A 25,998-nucleotide genomic window follows, 5' to 3' on the forward strand; every position below is an offset into this window, starting at 1 on the left:
TTTGCAACTTTGTATTCTCATCCATAAAATTTCAAAATTTATATAGAGCATTATGACAATTACATAAATTAATTGAGAAATAAGTATATCGATTCCTCCTATATTTTCAGTTTCTAAGATTTTGTTGAGATTATTTTATTTGGAGCACTGATTTATATTAACACTTAAGTGCTGATACATAAGTCTATTATACTCTTCTTTTATTCGGGCTTGGGATTACTAGTATAAGACAAATCCACACTGGCAAAGTTAAGAAAAGGCTAGGCTATTAAAGTTAAAAAAAAAACAAATAAATAAATGATTTAATTATTAACAAAATTTTGCTTATTTTTAGAATCGTTTGATTTTGCAAAAAAAAAAAAATTGACAAATTATACTTTGACTTAATTTTTAGGAATAATCCACTATTCCAAAAATAACTTTAACTATTTTTGTAGAAATAAATCGCCCAAATATAAAATTTCCAACTTATCAGAATTACCAGCTCCTTAACCAATTACAATTTATAATTCTAACTTATCAAAAATTGTAAGTAGAATACAACATAATTAAATTTGGGTTTCCATTCAATGCGAACTGATAAATCAGTTTTCAAATTAATTATAAAAACAAAGAGAAAAAACAATTAAAATGATATTGTAATTAGAACCTTAAAACGCTTGTTGGAGAATCGGATAGTTCTGCTCTGAGTTTGTCCTTTTTACCTATTTAATTAGCATGAAACAGAAAGAGGGAGAACCAAGGTTAAAGAGGTACATAGGAGAAAATTTCGAGTAGGGTATGGCAAAGGAAACCGTGAGGAAGTGTTCGCTCTGCGGCAAAAATGGTCACGATTCTGGAACATGCAGTGATAAGTTAGGACTAAAGTTGTTCGGCGTAAGAATTTCCAAACAACCGATAATGAAGAAGAGTTTCAGTACAGGAAACTTGCCATCATGCACGGCTGAACATAACACCGGCGACCCTGGTTATCTCTCCGACAGCCCTGTTCTAGCGAGGAGAGAGAGGAAGAAGGGTAATTGGTCGCTTATTCTTGCAGTTCTGTCTTTAGTGCAATTGCATGAAATAATATCTACCTTTTCCTATGTTTTTCTCCTGATGGGTCGACGTGAATGTCTTTGTATTTTTTTTTTTTTTTCGTTTATTGGTTTTCTGTTTACTGATGCTTCTCTGTTTCAATAATCTGATATCTTCTTATGGTTTTGTTTTCTTTTAATTCATGATGCTTGTTACTTGGACGAGTTATAGTTTTGTTCTAAGCTATGGTTTTCTATTTTGTTGATTTTGGATTATTGGTATTGTTTATTATATGTTGGTCTGAGGTTGATCATGGGTAGAATGGTTCTTTATATGAGTATGTATGGGTTTTGGGGCTGTGTTTGTTTCTCAATAGAAGGGACTGAAAATTTTTCAGTCTGAAATATTTGAGCTCTATTTTCACCATGAGAACTTTGTTTTCCTTGAGATTTATATGAAAACAGCTTAGAAGAGGAGCAGAAACAAAGTTTTTTACCTGGAAATAATAGCTGCCTCTTTTCAGTCTAATAAACTTAACTACGTTCATTTTTCGAAGAAACAAACATACACAATCAATTGAAATTTTCAGGTAGGTAGATATATAAATCAGGTATTGGTTGATTCGTTCTAGTTTATTTGAATTGTTGGTTTTGAGATAACGAAACCGATTTCGCTAATGGTTTATGAGAATATACGCTTCCTAATTTGTTGAGGTGATACCGTGATAGTATGATTCACTCCTATGAACTTTTTAAGCATGAAAAATTCCTATATTTTGCATGAATTTCTTTGTTCGATTTGTTGTCTGTTTGATCCTTTACACAGCAACTGCAACGGAGCTTCTCAAATAATTCAAAGTTTCTGTCTTGAAAACGCAATCATGGTTCTTAATTCTGGGAATGGATCGAGCGCTTAACATATATATATATATATATATATACTGTGAAATTTTCTTTTCTTCGTTCAGGTGTTCCATGGACTGAAGAAGAGCACCGAACTTTTCTGGCCGGACTAGAGAGGCTCGGCAGAGGTGATTGGCTAGGAATTTCGAGGAACTCCGTACGTTCCCGAACCCACACCCAGGTAGCCAGTCATGCACAAAAATATTTCCTCCGGCAGGCCACCTCCGACAGGAAGAAACGCAGATTAAGCTTACTCGACGTGACCATTAATAAGAAACCGGTAACCACACCTCCCTCCAATCTCACTAATTTATTCTTCCTTCTGCGAAGCTCCAGATCTCTGTGTGTTTTTCTTTCTCCTATCCATCGAGGGTATGAAAATTGAAGAGCCTGATTCAAACGGAACCAGCAGCTTCATCCTTCAAGCCAACCATCCAATTCCCTGAACAGGTTGGTAGCTCAGTTGAGATTGCAAAACAAGTGGCAGCTCGAGGCCTGGAACTGGAAGGGCCCCCAATTTTGGCCATTTCCGCAACCTGTGGTGCTCAACCCATCTTTTTTGCGATGCATGCCATCGAATTTTCTTTATCAACTAAACGGCATGTAAAAAGACGTAAATACCCTTCGGATGTCATCGAATTTTCTTTATCAACCACTTCCCCTAACAAGTCTCAACCATCTCTCTTTCTCTAATCTCTATTTCTCAATTCCTCCCACTCCCATGCCCAGGTTGAATGGCTGCGAGCATTACCATTCCCTTGCAAAATTCAATACTCAAAACTTACACCTTTGTTTCAAGTTATAGATGATAATGTAGAAAAGATAGGTGCTAAATTGGTATTGGTTAAGATACTAATTTGCAATTTTCTCAAAAAAAGGGAAATTTTCCAATTAATACCCTGTCGTTTGGATAGTGTCACTTTTGGTACATTTTATAAAAACATAAATTCCTTTCAAGTATTATCTAATTTTTTTTATCAATTATTCAAACATTGATAAAAATATTAATAGTTTCAAATTCTTGTGTTTTCTATTCAACCAAGGATTTAGGATTGTTAATTTTTGTCAACGTTTAAATGATTGATAAAGAAGATTAAATAACACTTGAAAGTCATTTGTATCCTTTTCAAATATCAATTGACAGTAAATTAACTGTTGATTAATAATAAATACTGTATTATCACGTTTTAAAAATTCAAGTATTAAATTATCGCATTTTAAAGTTTAGGAACTAAAATGCCACTAGACACAAAGTATAGAATACTAATCGAGAATTTTCCAAAAAAAAACAATTAACTTCTCGGCAATTTGATCGTTAAATTTTGAAGTAACGCGCATAGACTCTGCCGAAAGACATCCATATTAATTAGTGTTTCATATAATCAAGAAAGTGACCGAGCAACGCTCTCTTGTGACTGATGAACAGCTTCATTGATAACATTAATCTTGATTTTTTTTTTTTTCGTTTTGAACAGAGCCGGCAGTTCCTGTGGAAGACTAACCCGACCATCAGCAACTCATCAAAGCGTACCTTCCACTTCAATGGTGAATTGTCCCAACCGGGCCTATGTTTATCTTCCTAACACTCAAACGGGCGTGGATTCTGCAACAATTCTTACCCATTCGAGCTTCAACCTGCCTGCACAATCAGTACTCATCCAATGTGCATCTGAGGCAGCTCCTGCGACTTCGTCATCTGTGATCAACATTGACTTGGAGTTGACCATTGGTCTTCTTCCTCAAGCCCACAGTGGGACCAATTTGCCATCTCAGCAACGCAATCATAGTGGGCTCCTCTGAGTTGCTTGCGATGGAGGAAATAGCTCCGTTGTTTTATTTATTTTTGTTTCGGTTATTTGAACTTACTAATAAATATTAGAGTATACAGTTTATAATTAATACAAGCTTAAATATTCTTTTTTTTTTACTTTATATTATATAACATATAATTTATAACTTAGTTGAATAAACCCAACATAGATCTGAAAAAAAAAATTCAGAGCATATACATATTTGCTTTTTGGATTCGATCCATGACACCCAGGTCTAGGTTTTAAAACTTAGATTTTATTAAAAAAAATTCAAATCATTATGCTATACTTTCGGTCTAATGCCACTTTGGTCCTCGAATTTTAAAATGCGACAACTTAATATTCAAACTTTTAAAACCTATCAATCTAGTATCTGCCATTAAGTGCTATTTGAAAAGACACAAATACCCTTCAAGTGTCATCAAGTTCTCTTTATCAACTATTCAAACATTGACAAAAAATGAACAGTCCAAAATCCTTACCTCTTCTATTCAAGAAAGTTGAGGTTACGTTTCAATGGGCATTTGGGACTGTTCATTTTTTGTCAACGTTTGGATGGTTGATAAAGAGAATTAGATGACACTTGAACGGTATTTGTGTCTTTTCAAATGGCACTTAACGGTTGGCTAATGGACTGATTAATGACTGATACTAGATTAACACGTTTTGAAATTTTGGGTACTAAATTATTACGTTTTAAAGTTTGGAAATTAAAGTGACACTAGACCTAAAGTACAGGGTACCAGACTTGTTCATGGGCCAGGCTGGGTCGGGCTCGAGCCAGGCTTTCACTCTGTATTAACAGATTTTTCTAAGGCTCGAGCCTGAGTCTGGCCCGACCATCGGGCCTACAACTTGGGCCCGAGCCCGGCCCTCATAAAAAGCCCGAAGCCCAGGCCTAGGCCCGAGCCCGAAATTTTGCCCATGTTTTTACTACTGCTGAAGTGGCTGAATAGAGAGAGAGAGAGGGAAATTATAAAGAAAAAATAAAAAAAATGTATATTAAATTATAAATATATATATATATATATTTCAATAAAAATTATATTATTTATATATTTTATATAATATATAAAATACATATTATGTATTTTATAAAATATATAATGCTGAGTCGGACCAGATTGGGCTTTTTTGACAAATCCCGAGCCCAGCCCATAACACAGTCGGGCTTACTGTGTTAGGCCTGAGGTCAGGCCCGCGGGCCTAATTACATGACCAAGCCCGACCAGGGTGCGGGCCGGGCCGGGCCAGGCCATCGGGCTACCCGGCCTATGAATACTACAGGATACTAATTTGGAATTTTCCCTTTTAACTTAATTGTATAAACCCATGCTGGGCCAATCATGGCAAAGCGGATGACCAGAACCCAAAATAACTTGTGTTGGAGCTAAAGGTTAGGCCCACTTTTTGCTGGTGACCTGCACTGTAGCGGGCTGTGCCACTCCAGCATGTGGATCTAGGCGGGCCGTGCCTGCTGGAAATCCTAAAGAGGGAAGCCTGACACAGCCTACAGCACGGCCCAGTTGCTACAGTAACTGGGTCATTCCTTACACGGCCCATATGTGCTGGGCCCGGTGGGCTCAGTAAACTGGACTCCAAACTCCCACTACTGGGTAAGCAGGTCCGGTCGGTGCACTCATGAGACAATACGACATCAGTCAGTGCTGATGAGGAATTCCTGTTTGGGAGGGCTTAACCGAAGATTCAGCGAAATTGATTCATTTGCTTTGGAGCAGATAAGCTATTCAGAGAGGCTGAAGTAAACAGCCTTTCAAATGACGGACTGACAATCGTTTTAGGCTCCCCCTATTTTTTTATGGGCTATGCATTCGGGGCCCACCTTGGAAAGCGATAAGTTGTTGCACTTCATCCCTCCCAAAACCAGGGCTTCTACATGTACGTTGAGCTGCAACAGAGAAACTGCTAATTTGAGCATCTGTGTTCTACTACTCTTCTGGATATAGGGTGTCAATTGAATTAGATTTGATCTAATCCGATCTGGCCCAATATTTGTCCATTATAGATGGATTAAATCCAATTCAATCCAATGAATACTTTATATCATTTTAGACCAGTCTAATTCAATATCTGGACCATTCGGATTGGTTCTAATTCAAACTTGGTTTATTGACACCTATATTCTTATATTCTATCAATAGACTAGATGTTGTTTTAATCTTATCCAATCCAATGTAAATCTGTTATAGATGGACCAGGTCCGATTCAATCCAATAATATTTTGGATCATAAAATCTAAACTGGTCTAACTCAATTCTTATCGATCGGTCCAATCCCTTGAAATTGATTTTGATTTGAATAGGATCCAACTCAAAACCAATCCATTGACACCCCTATATAAACTATTCAGACAGTAACTTCATGTTTTAGGTGATATTTGATAAATCTGAAGTCTTAACATATGAAAAATAAAATTCAAAAAGGCTCTAAAAGCATACCGTGAAAAATATATTTTCGGTTTTGCAAATATATGAATATAATAGAATTATTTGGTAATTTGAATGTTGTGACATATGATAAAATTGTACTCTACAAATTTATCCCTCAAGTTATTATATAAATAAAAGTAAAAAAATGATTAAAATAAAATGATATTATAAAAATATTAAAAAAGAACAAAAAGAAAAAAAATTTTAAACTATCTTTATAATTTAACTAATTGACTAACTCTACCTATCTTTATAATTTAACTAATTAACTAACTTTACCCTCACTTAGAGTACTAAGAAACAAATTTTGGACAATTGACTAAGAAAAAGCTGACAATTGGCATCGCCTTCTTAGCAGAAGAAATGAAATATCAAATTTACCCTATAGAAAAATTTAGAATAGAAAGCAGATCGCTGCTCGTCTCCTTCTCTATCTCCGTCTCCGTTTTCGTCTGTGTCTGTGTGGCTCCTCCTTTGTGTTTGTGGCTCCTCCTCTATTACTCAATCAACCCCTCTTGATGTAACGCGATCTAGTTGCACCCAGCTGGAGGTGATTTGGCTTCCAGACAGACGGCGGGCTGAACCTGCAAGGATATCAGAGATCCCGCGGATGCTAATCCAGCGAGGTCGCTCCGATGCTTAAGTCAGAAGGCCAATAGCGAGGTAAAATTGCTTTGAAAGTAGAGAGCTTGAGAGCAGAAAAATCACGCATACCTTGCACCCCCGGGGGGTGAAGCTTTTATATAATGGAGTCCTCGCGGGTTTCGCGGAGCGGTTCCGAGATCCTTGTCATGATGAGATCCGTTTCCGCGTAAGTTGGGAGATAGTGTTGCCAACTGATAGGGTTTATCGAGTCCGCCCGAATCAGTCGGGGGAGACAACGTTGGCTGTTATGCGGCGTGATCCCGTAAAGTCCGGGAACTGTCGGAAGGATTTTTGGGATCCTCAGTGGCACATCGGTATCCCCGAGCTGATGCCTTCAAGTCCTGAACTGGACTGAGTATCGAAGTGCCTTGGCATCGAGGTGTTCTTGCTGCGATCTGGTACCGAGGCGATCTCATTTTGAGGTGACCTTGTCGCGAGGTCATTTTAGCCCGGGGTAAATGGGTACCCGAGATCGTTCTGCTGCGGGCTGGTCATGCTGAGCTGTCATCTATTAGTCAGGTCGCATCCATGTGTCCCCCTGTTATGAGGTCGGGCCAAATCACCCTTCATCAATTGCCCCCCACTCCTCGAGCTAGGGGTCCAGACCTGGTGCGGGGAGTTCATGATGTGACAAGTGGATTTGGCTCGAGGTCCAGGGTGCTTTGTCAAATGAATCGTTGGTCGAACCAGTTCGGCTACTCGACTCAACCAAGGATAACCCGGGTCACATCTAGTTTATGCGCGGACGTCACACAATCTACAAACTCCGCAGACATCAAGAAACGTGCTAAACCGATTTCAACCTTGGGGGTTGCGTAGCCGATTTTCTTAGGAGCTGTCGGATCACTTTGATCTCCGGTACAGTGGCTATAAATAAGGGGACCCGAGACTCATTTTCTTCACCATAAGTTCGTTAGCCTTCAGTCTGAGTTCGCGTTCAAACTCCTTAGCTCGGGTCTTCCTGTTCGGTGTTTCTTTCCAGTTCGGTCTTTCTCCTTGGTGAGTCTTCCCTAGCTCTCCTCTTCGATTCAGTTTGTCTTTTTCATGTCTAGTTTCAGCTTTGATAGTCTTTTAGATGAGGCCGAGGTACCCCCAGATCGATAGTCATACCGAAGTTACTTCGGGTCTGGAAATGGTCTGTTTCCATCCTGAGGCGCAGCCACTTCGGGAGGCACGAGAGGCCTCTGGTAACCTGGCATCCACCTCACACCGAGGCGGGTGCCAGACAACTTTGGCCCATCGATAATGACAGCGGACAGGCTCCAGGCCTTGATAGCTCGATACAACCTCCCGAACGACCTCATTTATAGTCTTCCGCTAGGCAACTTCCCTTGGGAGCATGATCACAATGAGATCATGATCTTCGAGGAGCAGCTCGCAGTTGGTCTTCGTCTTCCGTTGCACCCCTTGATTGTAGAAATCTTGAAACTTTTCAACATTACCATAGACCAATTGCACCCGAACTCAATTCGCAATGTAGTAGGGACCATTTCGCTTTTTCATGACTATAACCTGCCTCTCGACCTCGATATCTTCTCTTCAATCCTGTCCATCAAGAAGAACACCTCCAGTGTCCTTCTCGAGCATAGGTGGACCTATTACCTATCTCCTCGTCCGGGCTACAAGCTTTTGCACAAGCTCCCAAATAGGGTCCCGGCCTGGAAGAGGGGTTACTTCGTGGTCCGAAACACTGAGGGATGGCCCTTCCCAACCCATTGGAGGGCGGCCATTCAGGATCCTGGTGTCAGACTGGACCTGAAAACAAGGGAAGTGCTCAAATCTTGGGCGAAGCTCGACCTCAACTTCGTGGACTACATGGCTGAAGACAAGCTTGTGCAGGCTGGCCTGAGTCCTGGTAGGTCGTCTCTATTTGTGTTTTTACTTTATTTCTGATAATGTTGTTGGCGTTCTGCTTTCGTTGCAGCTCCCATGAAGCTCGTTGCAGATCAACTCCTTGGCCGGATGAAGGGGAAGAAAAAGCGAGCTACCAAAAGAGCTCGCGTCGAGTCACCGCAGGCTACCGTGCCAATGTCCGAACAGCCCCCTAATGTGCAACCTCCGGTAATCGATCTGATCGAGGAGGAACCGTGGAAGGCCTCCCTGCCTCGTGCGCTTGAGGAGGCATCTTCGGAGCGCGCCCCTGCAACCGCCGCGTCTTCAAGCAGTGAAGAAGCAGTTCAGAGCATCTTGACTCCAAAATATAGCCTTCTCAAGAGCAAAAGCGCGATGTATGCCGAAGAGGTCGCTAGCTGGGCCGAGTTGTTGGTTGCTCCGCTCAGAGCTCGAGCGGCTACTCACTGCATGGTGGTAAGTTCTGTCTTGACTTCTTCAATTTCACGCTTAAGATTTTTCTGGTACTAACTACGGTTCTCTTGGCAGGTGAACTCCGCCGTGCACGCTCTGTCGTACCAGTCCGAGCTACATTTGAAGTTGGCTCTTGCAGATGAGTCCTCGTCTCGCAAAGCTCATGCCGAGTTGAATCTGGTTCGTAACGAGATCAACCAGCTGAAGAACGATGCCCGGGCTTAGAAGGATCTTATCTCAATATTAATGTCCGAGAAGGCAGCGCTGAAGCGGGAGGTGGAGAACCTCGAGGCCCACGTCAAGAACGAATCGAGGTACTTCTTCAGGCAATGGAAGAATCCAAAGCCAAGGCCGTCGAAGAGTATAAGAGCTCGGAGGAGTTCCAAGGGCAGCTATTCAAAGTCGGGATGGAAGGCTACCGCAAGGACTTCAAGCTCAACAGGTGGCTGACCAAGCGCGAGTTCCCGCAGCTCGATCTGAGCGCTATCACCACCTCGAGGGTTACAAGTGAAATGGCCATCGAGGCCGTCGAAGACCCGGACTATGAGGCAGAGACTAACGGCAAACTGCTTGACATCGGAGAGGCTAGTGCTGACGAGAGGGTTGATCCTCCTGCTGAGGCCTCGAGCGAGGACAAAGAGCACTAAGTCTTCCTTGTATATCCCGGGCCTGCGAGCTCGGGTTATAGAGAATTTTCTCTCTCCTTTTTTTTTGTAACGAGCTTCTCATATTAATGAAATACACTTTTTTGCCCAAATGTTCTAAGTGCAAATAATTCTCTAACTGGCGAACTAACCAAATAGGTATAGGTTACCCTGAACTGTCGAGCTACCGAGCTGGACTGCCAGTAGGGGTAACTTCGCACGATGTACCCAAGGTGCGTGGAAATTGTAGGGTATCTACCCGACCTGTCTGTGCACGGGCTACGGTGATGTTAGTTGTCCCTTTGCTAGGGTTCAACTTTTTTGTTGTATGCCGAGGTGGGTTAGACATCGTAGGGTTTATACCTGAGCTGTCTATACCTTAGGCATGAAATGAGTTGCCAATGCCGAAGAGGCGGTTAGGTCGTGTCTGCCCATGCCGAGGAGGCGACTGGGACTTGTATGCCCATGCCGAGGAGGCGACTGTGACTTATGAGGTGCCAAGGTCTTTTGTCAGCTCGGCACCTTAACCCTTAGGCTTTGGTAGCAACTTACAGTTCGCTCCCCTTACCCTTGGTTTTGCCCATGCCGAAGAGGCGACTGGGTCTTGTATGCCCATGCCGAGGAGGCGGCTGGGTCTTGTATGCCCATGCCGAGGAGGCAACTGGGACTTATCATGGCACTGAGGTCTTTTGTCAGCTCGGCACTTTAGTCCTTAGACTTCTAGGAGTGACTCATAGTCCTCTCTCCAGTTCGACAATCACAGGTAGTATTGCCTCAAGTTGCTGATGTTCCATGCTCGAGATACCTGTTTTCCTTTTAGGGTTTCGAGCCCATACGTACCTTCCCCGAGTACCCGCCTTACTCGATACGGACCTTCCCATTTCGGTCCGAGCTTACCAACACCGGGCTCAGGTACCATGACTTTTCTGAGAACCAGGTCGCCGACATGGAAGTGTCGTTTCTTGACCCAGGCATTATAGTACCGAGCTACCCTTTGTTGTTAGGCTGTAGTCCGAATGTACGCTAGGTCCCGTACTTCTTCCACCAGGTCGAGGTTGGTACAGAGCTCATCGTCGTTTACTTCTTCATTGTAATTCTCCAAGCATAATGTAGGCACCTCGATCTTGGCTGGGATTATCGCTTCCGTGCCATAGGTGAGGTTGAAGGGGGTTTCACCCGTGGCGGTCTTAACGGTGGTCTGGTAAGCTCATAATACATTGGGCAGCTCGTCTACCCATAGTCCCTTAGCTCGGGCTAAGCAGGCCTTTAGTCCACGAAGTATAGCTCTGTTCGTGACTTCCGCTTGCCCGTTTGCCTGAGGATGTGCCACCGAAGTGAAGTTCTGTTGTATCCCCATCTCGGCGCACCAACTCTGGAACTTGATATCTTCAAACTGCTTACCGTTGTCAGAGATAAGCACCGAGGTAGCCCGAAGCAGCATACTGTATTCCTCCAAAAGAAATTTTGTATGTTGTGGGTTGTGATTATTGCTAGGGGTTCTGCCTCCACCCACTTCATGAAGTAATCCACTGCTACTACCAGGAATCTCCTCTGTCCTGGCGCTGGCGGGAATGAGCCAAGAATGTCAATTCCCCACTGTGCGAAGAATCACGGGCTGGTGAGATACTTCAGGTCGGCAGCAAGTCGGTGGTGGATGTTGGCGTGCCTTTGACATTTATCGCACTTCTTAACAAGCTCGAGTGTGTTTCCCTTCAGTGTGGGCCAGTAGTACCCCTGCCGCCGCGCTTTCTGGGTGAGAGCCCTGCCCCCCAAGTGTCCGCCACACAGGCCTTCATGAGTGTCGCTAAGAACGAGATCGGCCTCTAAGGGTCACAAGCAGCGCAAGTAGGAGAGCGTGAAGGATCTCCGGTACAACCGTCCGTCTATCATGACGTGCTTGGCTACTTGGCGCTCTACCCTTTTAGCCGCATTGCGATCTGCAGGGAGGGTCCCGTGAAGTAGGTAGCTCACGAGTGGGTTAATCTAGCTCAGCTATGCTTGTGCAACAAGAGCGACCTCTTCTGCCCCCCCCCCCCCCGAGAATGCTGGGCCGAGGCAGATTCTCTATATACACAGTCCTCATGGTATTGCTGCTTGTGTTGGCTAACCGGGACAAGGCATCGGCCTCAGCGTTCTCGGACCTTGGAATCTGCATGATGAAATAGGACTGGAAGCTGCGTAGAACTTCCCTGACCTTGGATAGATAAGCAGCCATGGTGGGGTCGCGAGCTTCATAATCGTCGGTGACCTAGTTGACCACGAGCTGGAAATCACTGCAGATGACGGTGTGTTTAGCTTGCACTTCGTTCGCTAGAGTGAGCCCGGCGATCACCGCTTCGTACTCTGCTTCATTGTTAGATGCTACAAACTTGAACCGAAGTGCGTACTCCAGCTTCACCCCGCTTGGACCGTACAGAATAATGCCTGCCCCGCTTCCTTGTTGATTAGATGAGTCGTCTACATGGAGGATCCAGGGATCCTCGTCCCAGGTCGGCCTTGCTCTAACCAGGATTGGTGTCGCGCTAGTTGAAGCTTCCTCTCTATACTCGAGCTCGATCAATCCAGGGATTACGACGCTGAAGGTATATTCTGCAACGAAATCGGCCAAGGCTTGGGCCTTAATTGTGTCCGAGGTTCATACCGGATGTCGTATTCGCTGAGTTCGATGGCCCACTTCGTCAGTCTGCCAGATACCTTGGGCTTGAGTAGGATTTGCCTCAGAGGTTTGTTGGTGAGGACAACGACGGTGTGGGCTTGGAAGTACGGACGAAGCTTCCGAGCAGCTATAACCAGCGCGTACACCAGTTTCTCAATCTCTGAGAATGCCGATCTGACTTGTTTCCTCCCCTGGTTGGGGACTTGCTTTTTCTCCATTTGCTGCCACTATTTCTCGGGTTGTCATCTTCTCATTTTCGCTTCTCTGCTAGGGCTTCATTCTTCTGGTTCATCTCCTCTTCGGTCTCGATGAACTGATCGGCGAGCTTAAGGAATTCGGTGACGTCTTTGGGCTTGTTTGCCACTACGTGCCATTTGAATTCCCTGTGGGTAATACCCTTCTTTGCTGCCGTGAGTCTTACAGCGGGATCTCGGTCAAGGATCTGTAAACAGGTGTCGTTGAAGCGTTTGATATAGCTTTGGATTGACTCCCCTTCTCTCGGGACTATGCTGAGGAGGCTTTCTTGTGACCTCGGACACTTCTTGCTGGTGATGATGTGCGAGGTGAACATCTGCACAAACTGTGCCCAACTCTTGATCGTCCCTGGCGCAAGGTTCCTGTACCATGTGCGAGCTACTCCTTTGAAGGTCGTAGAGAAGGCAACGCACATGCAGGATTCGTCAACCCCAGCTAGATGCATCTGGGACTGGAACGAATCTACATGATCATTTGGGTCGAACGACCCATCATACTTATCCAGCGGAGGCACTTTGAAGTCCTTCAGCATTGGGGTCACCAGGAGCTCGGAGGACAAAGGAGACGACCCGGAGAGGAGGGGAGCGGTCTTTGTGGCTTCCGAGCTCGCCTCTTTACCTTTAGGCTGCTCAGGCTAACTAGGTCCAGCGAGCTAGCTTGGAACTACAATTCGACGTGGCACCAAATGGCGTTTAAATGTCAATAAGCAAGTTCATTATTGTTTTTATCAATTTTACAAATAAATCAATTATAAAACGTTTAATAATGTTCTTGGTTCCAAATATATAGATCTTCTTTATATCATAAATTCATAATGTGTGCAAATACTCCTTGACTGTGCGGCTAAAAGTAGTGACAAGTAGACTTGTTCATGGATCGGGTAGCCCGACGGGCCGGCCCAGCCTGGCCCCCGAACGGGTTTGAACATACATTTTAGCCCGTGGGCTTGACCTCGGGCCTAAAAACCCGATCTCGACTATTTTACGGGTTGGGTTCGAGATTTGTCAAAAAAGCCTGGCCGAACCCAGGTGCACCATTTTCACTCTACGAACTCAGGAACCGGCGGCCAACACCATCAAAACTAGGTCTCTCTCTCTCTCTCTCTCTCTCTCTCTCTCTCTCTCTCTCTCTCTCCAACCAGCACCGTTTTCATCTTCTATCTTCTCAATTCTCACTTTTCTTCTCATTTTCAGTTTCTCACTCTCAAACTCTCAAAACCGACAAACCCAAATGCACCGTTTTCACTCTGCAAACTCAAGCACCGACGGCTAGCGCCACCAAAACTATGTCGTCTCTCTCTCCGGCGATGACCTCTCTCTGGCCAACACTGTTTTCACCTTCTATCTTCTCACTTTCTTAGTTTCCATTTTCACTCTCAGACTCCCAGGAATCAATGAACTCAGCTCAGGCACCAATACCATTCTCTCAACCTCAGAGGTGAACTCAGACACCAGCGCTCAGACTCCAAGGAAAGGGCTTCAGGCACCAATAAACATAATAGTAAAAAGTATCATAAATATTATCATAGTAAAAATAATATAAAACAAATAAAGTATACAACAAGGTTCAAAGTAGGGCATATCGGCCTGTAGCAGTACTTTTTTTAAGTTTTGTTTATTTTTTTTTTCAAAACCAATTCAGAAGGATCGGTTTAAAACCCAGCTACCCTCTGAACCATGGCATCATCTGATACAACCCCTAGAAGGACGTATCGGAAAGCCATCGGCACAATATATATCCATACTTTGAACCTTGGTATACATTCAGCTAATCGCTTGGAAAATAACTGTGGAGACACGGCTGCGGGTTGCCCAGCATCTTTAAGAAATAATATATACATTCAACTAATTGGAACTGTTTGACATGTATTATATATTCCCCAATTTTCTTTTCTTTCCTAAATACTAAGACCTTTTCATCTTGAAACAAAATCTCACTTGGAAAAAATAAACCCCCCCCCCCCCAAAAAAAATGGTCCTCCAATCACCTCATTCCCCAGTAACATGCTCCTTCTTAACCCATTCTTTTATCTGTTTTTTCGGATTCCGAGCTCTTGATTTCTTTCTCATGGCAAAGTTTTTGTGCTCGCTGGTGCTTGGCTTGTTCGAGCTATCACTGGAAATTGTTTCAGGTTTAGATGTGCAAGTTGGATCTGTAGGCTGTGGATCAACCGCAGCTTCAGTGGATGTGGTGGGTGGTCTAACAGATTCCGGAAGAAACATTCCAGGCAACAGCACTTCATTTCTTTTGGGTTCAATTAGACCACTATTCTCTTGTTGTAACTTTAGGATAGCCTCAAATTTCTGCCTTCTGATATTCTCTGCATCAGATTTGAGAAGCTCGTCATCATTAGCTTCACTCTCCTCGAAAACCTGGAATAAAAATAGGAATGTAATTGTTAAAACAAATAGCAAAAACATAAACCGACTCCATGAAATGGGTACCATGGAATGCAATAGACAAAATTGTGAACTCGGGGGCATTAAGCATAATTTTTTTTCCTTTTTTGATCAGTGAATATTGAGCATGATCTAAAAAAAGAAACATCAAAAAGCTTCCCTTCTATGGATATCTGGTATTAACTTCAACAGTAACAACCACTTCACAATCTAGATCCTATGTTAAAGATTTTTCTATAAATCCTGGATGTGCGTGGTCCAGTCACCACAATCTGAAGTATAGATGGACCTTAAAATTTATAAGCTTGCGCCCATTAATACGGTTATCCATCATAAAAATGCAGGTTGCTTTATTTCATGCGAACCTAATATATATGTGATGCACATTCGCCCATTCAGCAACCCATTCAAAGGCCCCATGGAGCTTGTAGTGTTAAAGATGATTTGAACTTTAAACTTTCTTCAATAAATTCAATCTGGACTTGATGTATATTCACCAAATGCTACCAATATCATATTCAATTGCATTCCCTGACTTTTAGATGGCCTCTAAAACCAGTGGATCAAAATAAATAAACAATTAGAAATAATTCGTGATTATTTTGGTGCAAAAGTATGCTTCTGTTCACAATAAAAATACTGTTGGCTTTTTTCGATAAGTAAAATACTGTTGGCATTCGCATATAGGAATCTCAAAAAAATTATGAAATGTTTACCTGGATTTATAAGTTGATCATGCTTCAAGTTCTACAGTTATATTCTTCATTGAAAAGGAAGGAGGTGGAATCCAAGGCAAAATTTCATGATTCATAGGATTATTAAGTGAAACAAAATGGTGATTCTTTTTGTTACCAGTAATAAGATCAAGAGCTTTTATTATTGGTAAAATAAATAAAAAAGAAAAGAGAAGAAAAAAGGTCCAAGAGAAATACAATAAGATTAGAAGGAAACACAAAACTCAGAAGCTGTCGTACCAAAACCAAAATGTGATTTACCACATTGACATCTCAGCCAGCATAGTTTCATAAATTACCTTCTTTTATCTTTTAAAGTGGTTTTGCTTTTTCTGAGGAAATTTTTAATCTACAGTCTACAATGAGATATAATATGAAATCATGATTTTAAAATAATAGTTCTCAACATAATGATAGTCTACCTCTTAATAAGACATGCTTAGTTTATGCAACTCCTTGCTTTTTGTATCTCTTATCTAAAATAATGTTTTGACATCTGCTGAACCATTCACAGATATCACATGGTACAGGACCCTGTGCATGACAAATTTAGACAAGTAGCTAATTTACGTACTAAAATTGCCATCATTTAATGGATAAAATAATTAAATAATAAAATATTCGTGAAATATATATATATATATATATTCACGAATCTTCTCAAAAACTTATATGCAATGAGTCTTTCAGTTCAGCCACTTCATCTTTTTTTACGAGTATAGAGTGCCACTTCATCTGTTATCAGAACAGCCCCTTACACTTCCCGCAAAGAGATTAATAAAGTTCCAATGCAAAGCAGAAGATTATAACTGCATAGAAACATACCAACTGAGATGAATGAGTTCCAACCAAGTTGAGCACATGTTCAATATCCTTGGCATGAAAAACCTTGCGGCAGACAGGACAGTTTCCCAGATTCTCCTTCATTACTTGCACATCTAAACCATATATCAACTATGCCTTGGTGAGAAACATGTTGAAATTGGATGTGATAAAATTACAGTAAACCCATTATTCATCTTTAAATGTCAGAAGTACAATTGAACAAGTTTTTAAGGATCTAACTTTAGAGGTTTGTCTACCTTGACAATCATATTGACAGATATAGTCATCATGCAGGTTCTACTTTTTAAATCAGATACAACATTGCTTTTGTAAGAAATCAGACAAGGACAAATTATTAACGACAGAGAAAACAGGGAATAAAAACCAGATTGGATCCAAGGGAACTACCTGACACACAAAAAATAAAATATTGAAGATAATGACAAAAAAGGCAAGCAGAATATATATATAAGAAAATTTTATTAAGAAAGACGGAACACAAAAGAGGTGAATACCAACCCAAAACCAAAGAACCCAACAATAACAGCCATCAACAAACATCAACGCTGAAACAAAACCAAAACAAAAAGATTGAACTCCAACTGAACCACCCAAAACAACCCTTGAGGCTTGATTATTCTACACCACCGCCAATGTGAGAGTGCTCTCCTTTTCTTCTCTTGTTTGTCCAATTTGAAGAATCTCAACTACATTGAACTCATGTTGGGGTTTGGGCCCATTTAAGTTTTAACAAATCCCCAACCCAAGCCAACCCAAATTGCACCTCTGTAAGCTAGACCTCTCCCTTGTTATTTTACACTTCTCCAATTCTTAATTTAATTTAGTTCAAGGTTTAAAAAGAAGGAAAAATAGAAGAATCAGAATGAGACATGGTATTCACCACAAGCACAAGCAAGAAAGAAAAAAGAAAAACAAATAGCTGCAGACAGCCCCCATTTCCATCAAAACAACCCCAAGCAAAATAAAAAATGACAAACCAAACTTCCTCCAAAGACCATGGAGACTATTGGGGCTAGTCCTAGATTCCCATAATTATGCTCATTACCTTTTTGTCTTCTTTTGGGTATTCATTACCTCTGTCTTACTTAATCTAATTAAAATAGCCCTCCTATAAAGTATATTTACCTTGTTGTCTCCTTAAATCTCTGGAAGGGAGAACAGATGCATCAGACGAATTACCAGCATTGGTTTCATTTTGCCCTTCAAGCCATTTCCACCACCTAATAATGCATTCACTGGAAATGGGCAAACAGAATATCTGAACTCCTGATTTACCAACACTAAAAAGTGGATCAAGATAAATAAAGAACAAAAGTTTACCTGTGGAAACAGTGAAAACAAGACATTAACTTCATAAATGGCAAAAAATCATCATAACTATCATCTGGAACCAAGGGATACAGACATAATGGGCAATCTCCATCAGGGTGGTTCATGTTAGAGAGTGTCTCCACTGCTTCCTATTCAAATTCCAATCAATCAATATATTGCACAAGTACTGAAAGCTATTTCTAGTATATGATTAAGATAAGCAAATAAAAGTTCAAATATTTCAATGTCAATGGCATATCCATCTGGGTATTGCTTCAATCTTATACTCAGATAATGAGTACCTAACTTACAAATTTTCATGGTACATGTGTTACACATAACTGCTATTTCAGCAGAAGCAAATTAACACTGCAATAGAGCATATGTATGTGACCAGTAACAACATATGCCACACACAACTCCAGAGACAGAAAAATAAAACAAGGTCATTGATATCATTTAGTAGTTACCATGGCCTATTTTCTTTCATGACACTGGTGCTTTCTTTCACATACTTTTTCATATATATATATATATATAGGTGAATTGAGTTCAACCTTGGCATGTTCATCTCAAGATACAAAATAATAATAATAATAATAATAATAATAATAATAATAACAATAATAATAATAATAATGATGATGATGATGATAACCTTTATCTTTATCTGCTTATAAGGCACAGATATAATTCCTTCTTATCCTTTGTAACAAAAACTTTTTGAATGCAAAATAATTATCAAATTACTCATGTTATAACCATAACAGTGTTTTAAAAGCGAAAGGCACAAGGCGCAAGGCAAGGCACGCACCTTTTTGAGGCAAGGCGCACAATTAAAAAAAATCTAAAAAAAATTCAAAAAAAAAATCAAAAAGTTATAAAACATAATATTAATAAAAATATAAACTTAAATTTTAAAATAAATGTTTTAAAAAACCTATTATCTAAAATTAAAATACATAAACAGAATATGTAAAGTATATTCAAATGAGAATTTAAAAATGAAATCAAACATATAAAACATTTTCAAGCATATAAAACCCACAATCTCTTTTTTCTCAATTAAATCAAGTAGCTAATGTGGCATTACATTCCTAATTCTACGAGCCGCCTTTGTGCCACGCACCTCGAGGCAAGCCCAAACAAGTCCATGTTAGGGTCTTAAATTCTGAGTTTTCACACAAAAAATAATGATTTTATAGTTTTAATTGCTTTTAAGAAGACTGGCCCAGCCGCTAGACTCAAAAAAAGGAAAAAGGTGTGCGCCTTTTGAATGGGCTGCGCCTAGGACCTGGGCGAGGCACCTACCCTAAAATGCGCCTCGCCTGTGCGCCTAGGCACGCCTGAGGGAGAATCAGGGAATCCTTAATCTGACACATGGTACTATCTGATGCAAAACAGATTGTGTTGGAGATTCTGCAGTCACCCTCTTGGGACACCAATAACAGATTGTGTTGGAGAATCAGGGAATCCTTAATCTGACACATTGTACCATCTGATGCAAAACATCTATGCAGCTTGAACATTGATATGCATCACGAGGAAGTAATGAAGATCACATATAGATAGTTGAAACAAGAAGCGGGTAACCATAGTTATCAAGGCTTCACCTAAAGTTATTAATGATATAAATATAGAGATAAAGCATCAAATAGAAGTCATAAAGACCACAAAATGATAGTTGAAACAGGAAGCAGTTAAACATGGTTATCAAGACATTGTCCAGAGCCTGAATGCCATTACTGAAAGGTATCGTGACTGCCTAGGAGGTAAAAATTACAAAGTGAATGCCTTGTTGTCATATCATTACTATGGGTGCATCTTATTAAAATGTGTTTGATAAAGGGCCATTACCTATGTTGGTCCTATCTATCCAGATTCTTTGGAGGGGTGGACTGGATATATACCTAATTTTGGCTCTTTTCCACAAAGTGGCCTTTGTCATACTCATGCTTGTTAACCCAAGATTTACCATTTCACCAAGCAATGGCCCCTAAAAGATTCAAGGTTTTCAGAAGAGGGAAAGAGAAAAACAAGGTTAGGATAAAAGAGAGCAAGGCCACTTTTTCTCCTTTTTTATCGATTTTTCTCTTTTTTCAATTACCCCTCTCTATTAAAAAGAATAGGGGCTCAACCTTTCTTTTTGTTATTATCTCTGTCTTACATCTTCGTTAGTATAAAAATATAGCCTTCTTTAGTTGCTAATAGTTTTATGACATGACATTGCTTATTATATTATAACATTGTGTTCAGAAAATTGAAATCAATAACTAAAATGTTACTGTCTTTTAGGTATAATGATTTGCCATGTTTTGATATGAAACTCATTGTTACTTAGTAAAGAAAATTGTTATTTTTCAATTTATATGCAAGATCATTGGTATGTAAAACACTAAAACTAGGGAATCAACCTAGAATTTAAATTCTCTTTGTCAAATTATGTCACTTAGGATAGGAATGTTCCACTTTTACCTAGAATCGCATATATGCCTTGACAACTATGCAGTTGAGATTTAAGATTCATCTCATTAAGAGTGTTTGCATGTTTCTATCTAACCTACAATGGCACCAAAGAACCAAACAGCAATTAACATGGCCATTATCAAATTTTGGTCCCAGCCATGTAGGGCTTTGGGAAGGGTAGGCTAAATAGAGATCTAACGTCCAACACTTTTTGCCACAAAAGGTCTGCTCTCAGATTCAAAGTGGCATTCTCATGCTTGTCATCACGAGATTTTACCATTGCACCAAGCAATGGCACCTAACATAAATTACTTAAAGTAAAAATCACCTCCATGAATGGAAAGTTTTCTTTTCAACCATAAATTTCAAGTTTTGCTACATTCTTAAAATATTTATAGAAGAAAGATCAAAATATAATAAAGGATTCAATCAAATAATTTCTAACTTTTCCTTTTGCTAAGATGAAGCTAATAGAAGATATTTCTGATTGTATGCTATCAAAAGAAATTAAACAAATTAAAAGCACAATAATACTTTATAATTTGCAAATATATTGGAAATATAGCATGGTCATGTAAATAATTGCAAAGGTGAGAGGAAATCTTTGATTAGCATGCAAACACTTCAAGGGTAGGCACGAAAAGTGTTTCATGATTCTAAGTACATTGGAAACATAGTCTGACAAATGCAAGCTAGTAAATGCTACAAATCAAATACAAAGCAACAAATAACATAGCATGAACCATTCTTAAGAGAATCGTCCAGGATATAACAAGGAAAGTTGTGAGTTAGACAAAACAAGCAATACAACTATATACAATAACAGGATATATCATATGACCAAAGTGTCTAATATCTTCCACAGAATACTCTCTCATGAGATGCCTTTCCGAATGGAAAGGGCATCTTCAGGAAACATGTTTTCCTAAGGGAAAATGTTGTTACATAAGGTAACTTTCCTACCAAGTATGCAAGCTACAAAGTAACTTTCCTTTAAGTCTTTCTCATCTTTAGTTGAACAATAACATCCATGTACCTTCCAAAATCCAAAATCAATCAGATATTCAGATTTGCTAGATCTAAATTGAATCAACAGTTACCTCACAAAGTGCTACGAGCATTGGACAGGAGGAGAGTGCATGGGCTTTTTCTTGTATCCTAGTTAGTAAATGTGCTTGTCGCTTCCCATCAAGACCTTTGGATTCTATGATATCAATATAAGGCAGTTCCTTGGGATACTGCTACAGAAAATAAAGTAAATTAGCACATGTTGAGTTACTTACACATATGCTTCTTTTTTTTGTAATTATAAATCTGCATATTACAGAAAGCAAACGAAAGCTTATATCGACTTCGCCAACATCCCTTCTTCTTTGGATATGGCATCTATAAAACATCCTAAAAGAACATGGTGCATTTTCATAAACAATAGTAGAAAAGCTACCACATTAAATATCTTTATAGTGATAGTCAAACAGCATAGTATTAAAAAACCAGTCAATGAGCATGGGGGAAGTTCAGAGCAAAACATTACAGTTTCCTTTATAAATATTGTTTTCCCTTGAGGGTGCTTGCTTAAAGGAAACAAGAAATAAATAAATCCATTTCATTTCAATGGCTTATTGCATCCACTGGAGGCTCAAGTAATCTATTTCATTTGGGTATAGCAAATATATTAAATCTGATAGCTTTAAATAGAATGGGGCGAAACAGGATTCATGTAGCTGACCCCATATAGTTGGGATAAGGCATGGTGATTATTATTATTATGATGATGATGATGATGATGACGATGATGAAATATATTAAAGCTGATAGCATAAATGTTCCAATAATTATATGTTAACGTGCACCTGGGGACCAGCTCGTATTCCAAGAATAGCTTCCACAAACTGCAACAAAAAAAAAGTCAATTGTTAAAAATACTTAGGCATACTTTGCTGTTGCCGTACAAAAGATAAAAGTCGAGACAATATAATGTACCATTTCAATGAGACTCCATTTGGTTCCTTGTTGCGCGTTAGCGCAACGGCTTGAGTGCTAGCGCTCAATCCATTGCTTGTTGCCTGAGAGCAAGCTAAGGCTGCAAGTTCAGGCACCCGCTAGGACGCCGCAACGCGCTTTGCCGTTGCAGCAAGATTCAAAACGGATTGAGCACTAGCGTGCTGCCGTTGCGCTGGCTGCGCGTTAGCGCAACGGCTTGAGCGCTAGAGCTCAATCCGTTGCTTGTTGCTAGCGCGCTCACGTTTTTCATCATGCTTCGTGCGCTAGCGCGCACTGTAGTTTTCTCGCTTGTTTGTTGGTTAGGGCGCTGGGTTGATCCGCCAATCCATGTGTTTGGTCCAGTTGCTTGGACGACAATCTCAGCCAAGTCATTAATAGGGAGGGGCGAACGAGCGAAGCCTTCCATGTTGGAGAATGCAAGAATGGTCAAGTTTTGGGGAAATCCAATAAGTTTCTATCTTCTTTATTCTTAGACTTATAAATAAAAATTTAAACAGAAAAGAAAAGGAAATTAGAAAAAAATAGGGTGTATACACGAGATTATAATCAAGAGCTTTGCAGAAACTCTGCTAGGTACTTCCAGCAAACTATATCATGTCAAAGAAGAAGTTAAAGTAAAACAACATTACCTGGGCATTATACAGTTTACTAGATTTCTCCAATCTTTAATGGTTATGGATTTTCTCCAAAGTGGTTTATTAGTCACAAGTTAGTCTATATAACCATGACACTCAGTATACCAGTACAAGGGTACCGTATCATGTACAATACTTCATTTCTTAGTCTAAATTCCTTATCCAACACCCTGTTTATGTAACATACTAACATCAAACGTTCTTTCAAATAATGCTTAAGAGAATTGTAAGAAGGATAAATTGTGCTTCAGCTTCATCTTCATGTATAATCAATGAAGTTGTTACACGACCAAAAAATATCAACTTAAAGTTGCAAATCTTATATGAAGGTCAATCAATCAAAAGTCATACCCTTTGTAACGTAAGCATGCGTATATGGATGTGTAAGCATATAAAATTAATTTAAGTAGTAAGCAACTAAATACACAGATACTTGGGTTTGACACCGTTCACTGTAGATGACAAAATTTAATATACCCAAGTATGCTATATCTAAAACTGAAAGATTCAACATCAAACCCAAAATTGTATCCAGGTTGAAACCAAAATCGACTATCTTGATTTTATAAATGCCTGCCGGAATCGCAGAAAAATCACAAGCAAGTGGTCGAAGAGAATGAATAGGTTAACGATATGTAAATCACCTGTTGAGATGAATCGTCGGCCGTTCGAGGTCTAGTATGGATATGGAGATGGGGCGGGAGGTTCTGTATCACCAGACAATCGTCATCGTAAACGGCTCGAACAGCTTCGACTTCGAAGAGTACCTCTTCTTCCGCCATCGATCGTCTGAACGAGCAAAGCTCGACCAGAGACGTCTGGCTTTCTGCCTTTCTGGAAGAAAGACACGGAGAAGGATTGTTAGATGTAAACCACCGGACATAACATACAACCACTTTTTTTTTCGGTTCTTATGAATTATGATAAACAAGCCGGGTCCCGTAAAGTAGAAATACGTAAAAAGTATACAATTTTTTTATATTTTCAATTTTTAAATATTTAATAATTATTTATATTTAGGATTCAATTAAAACATGGATGGATTTTGATTGGTCAAAACTCTTTGATACCATCTCTTTTCCACTTCATAGATTTTCCCTTATATTTTATATACTACTTTTAATAATACTTTACAATACAAAAACAACAATAACTAATTTAGCTAAGTTTTTCATCAAAATTATGAAATGACTAACCCAACCAACTCGTATTTTCAGTCAACTTTGGCTCAACAACTTCCCAACCCGACCAAGCTGGATTAGTTTTGCTTTGGCCATTTGTAATTTGACCAAAATCGAACCACCCAACCATAGATGTATATTAATATTTTATATTCTTAATATAAAAAATTAGGGAATTCCCATATTTATCAGTCTATAATATTTTATATCATAAATTTATTTTTTTAATAATGCCATTATATTTTTTTTTAATTTAAATTTAATTTTTTAAGATATGAATTATTTAAATATTCTAACAAAATTATATAGTAACTTTAAAATGTTTATTAAAAATAAAAAAAAAAATTTAAATTTATACAAAATATATCACGAAATTATGTACTAACAATTTAAATTCTATTTTTCCGGATTATCAATTTAAATGTTATTCAAATAATAAATATTTAACATTAAAAAATAAAATCTTACTTAAATATTTCAATAAACGAATATCTTAAATAACAAAATATTAGAAATATATAAATAATTACATAACAAAATATTTAGTATTATGTAATACATTTAAATAAATAAAATTAAAATAACAAAAAATTTTAAATATTTTACATCTTACTTAAATATTTAACATAATAAGATTTTAAATAGTTAAAATAAAGAAAATATGTAATAAATTTAAAAAAAAAATCTAAAAAGTAGAAAAACAATTATAAGATTATATAGAAATTAATAATAATTTAATGTCTTAAAAAATCAAAACGAAATTATGTCTTAATAGTATAAATTATAACTTTATCGATTATTAAATTCAGTAAATAACAAAAATTCTTAAATATTTTAATTATTATTTAAATATTTAACATAACAAGATTTTAAATAGTTGAAATAAATAAATTATTTAAAAAGTTTCTTAAAAGTAGAAAAATAATTATAACATAATATTAAAATTAGTAATAATTTAATATCTTACAAAATTAATATTGAAATTATGAAATAATAGTATAAATTATAATTTTATGGATTATTAAATTTCATAAATAATTTTTATTTTTAAATATTTTATATATTATTAAGTATTTAAATAACTAAATATTTTAAATAGCAAAATATTTATCATAACTAAATTTTAAATTAGTTAAAATAAAGAATTTATGTAATAAATTTAAAACAAAATCTAAAAAGTAGAAAAATAATTATAACATAATAATGAAATTAATAATAATTTAATATTTTACAAAATTAATAATGAAATAAATTTAATAATAACTTAATATTTTTACATAATATTGTAATCTCACTTATATCAATTAATAATTCAAGAAAATAACTTTCATAAAAACTAGTATTTATTGATAATAATTTTAAACTCTTAATATATATTTATTATATAATTATATACACTAATATTAATATTTATTGTATTTTAATAATTATTTTTTTGTGATAAATGTATTTTCAATAATTATGTATAAACTTATTTTTGTTTTGTTATTTAACAGCAAACTTTCAATAATTATTGGAGATTAAACTACTATTATTAAAATAAATAAATTTTATTTATTGTACTTATTGTATTTATTGTATTTTTTTATAGCTTATTGATTAATATTTATTAGAGATTAAACTATTATTTGAGATTATACTATTTATTGACAAATTTAATATATTTTTAGTACTTATTGTATTTTTTTAATTATTCTATTTTTTCATTATCAATAAATTTTCAATAATTTGTATTTTC

General features: G+C 38.3%; 1 protein-coding gene and 1 long non-coding RNA gene across 3 annotated transcripts; one reads left to right on the forward strand and one right to left on the reverse strand.

Annotated features, from left to right (window-relative positions):
- Positions 1–683: 683 nt before the first annotated feature.
- Positions 684–3,846, forward strand: LOC148804359 (uncharacterized). The gene is made up of 3 exons (XR_016080924.1): positions 684–1,015; positions 1,985–2,199; positions 3,395–3,846. It is a non-coding gene; the product is annotated as an uncharacterized LOC148804359 (long non-coding RNA).
- Positions 3,847–14,471: 10,625 nt separating this feature from the next.
- On the reverse strand, positions 14,472–24,004 carry LOC104610504 (RWD domain-containing protein). 2 transcript variants are annotated; one of them, XM_010277154.2, is made up of 7 exons: positions 23,724–24,004; positions 22,294–22,332; positions 21,541–21,678; positions 17,984–18,123; positions 17,789–17,898; positions 16,643–16,755; positions 14,472–15,056 (listed from the first exon to the last, which is right to left on the reverse strand). In XM_010277154.2, the coding sequence occupies exons 1-7, from the start codon at positions 23,859–23,861 to the stop codon at positions 14,673–14,675; spliced, it is 1,062 nt and encodes a 353-aa protein (XP_010275456.1). In that variant the 5' UTR covers positions 23,862–24,004; the 3' UTR covers positions 14,472–14,672. The 2 variants fall into 2 exon arrangements, with proteins under 2 accessions (XP_010275456.1, XP_088751994.1); XM_088895868.1 differs by lacking the exon at positions 23,724–24,004 and adding an exon at positions 22,424–22,656.
- Between the last annotated feature and the right edge of the window lie 1,994 nt (positions 24,005–25,998).

The sequence above is a fragment of the Nelumbo nucifera genome, chromosome 1 (genome assembly GCF_055504915.1).
Source record: "Nelumbo nucifera cultivar China Antique chromosome 1, China Antique-T2T, whole genome shotgun sequence".
NCBI classification, from domain to species: domain Eukaryota; kingdom Viridiplantae; phylum Streptophyta; class Magnoliopsida; order Proteales; family Nelumbonaceae; genus Nelumbo; species Nelumbo nucifera.

Excerpts from the sequence above, each read along its gene's own strand:
- LOC104610504 (XM_010277154.2), bottom strand. The coding sequence starts at position 23,861 with ATGGCGGAAGAAGAGGTACTCTTCGAAGTCGAAGCTGTTCGAGCCGTT. Across the intron at positions 18,124-21,540 it reads TGCTCGTAGCACTTTGTGAG|GAAGCAGTGGAGACACTCTC; the intron begins GTAACTGTTGAT and ends GAATTTGAATAG. Across the intron at positions 17,899-17,983 it reads TGTTTTCACTGTTTCCACAG|TGAATGCATTATTAGGTGGT; the intron begins GTAAACTTTTGT and ends GCCCATTTCCAG.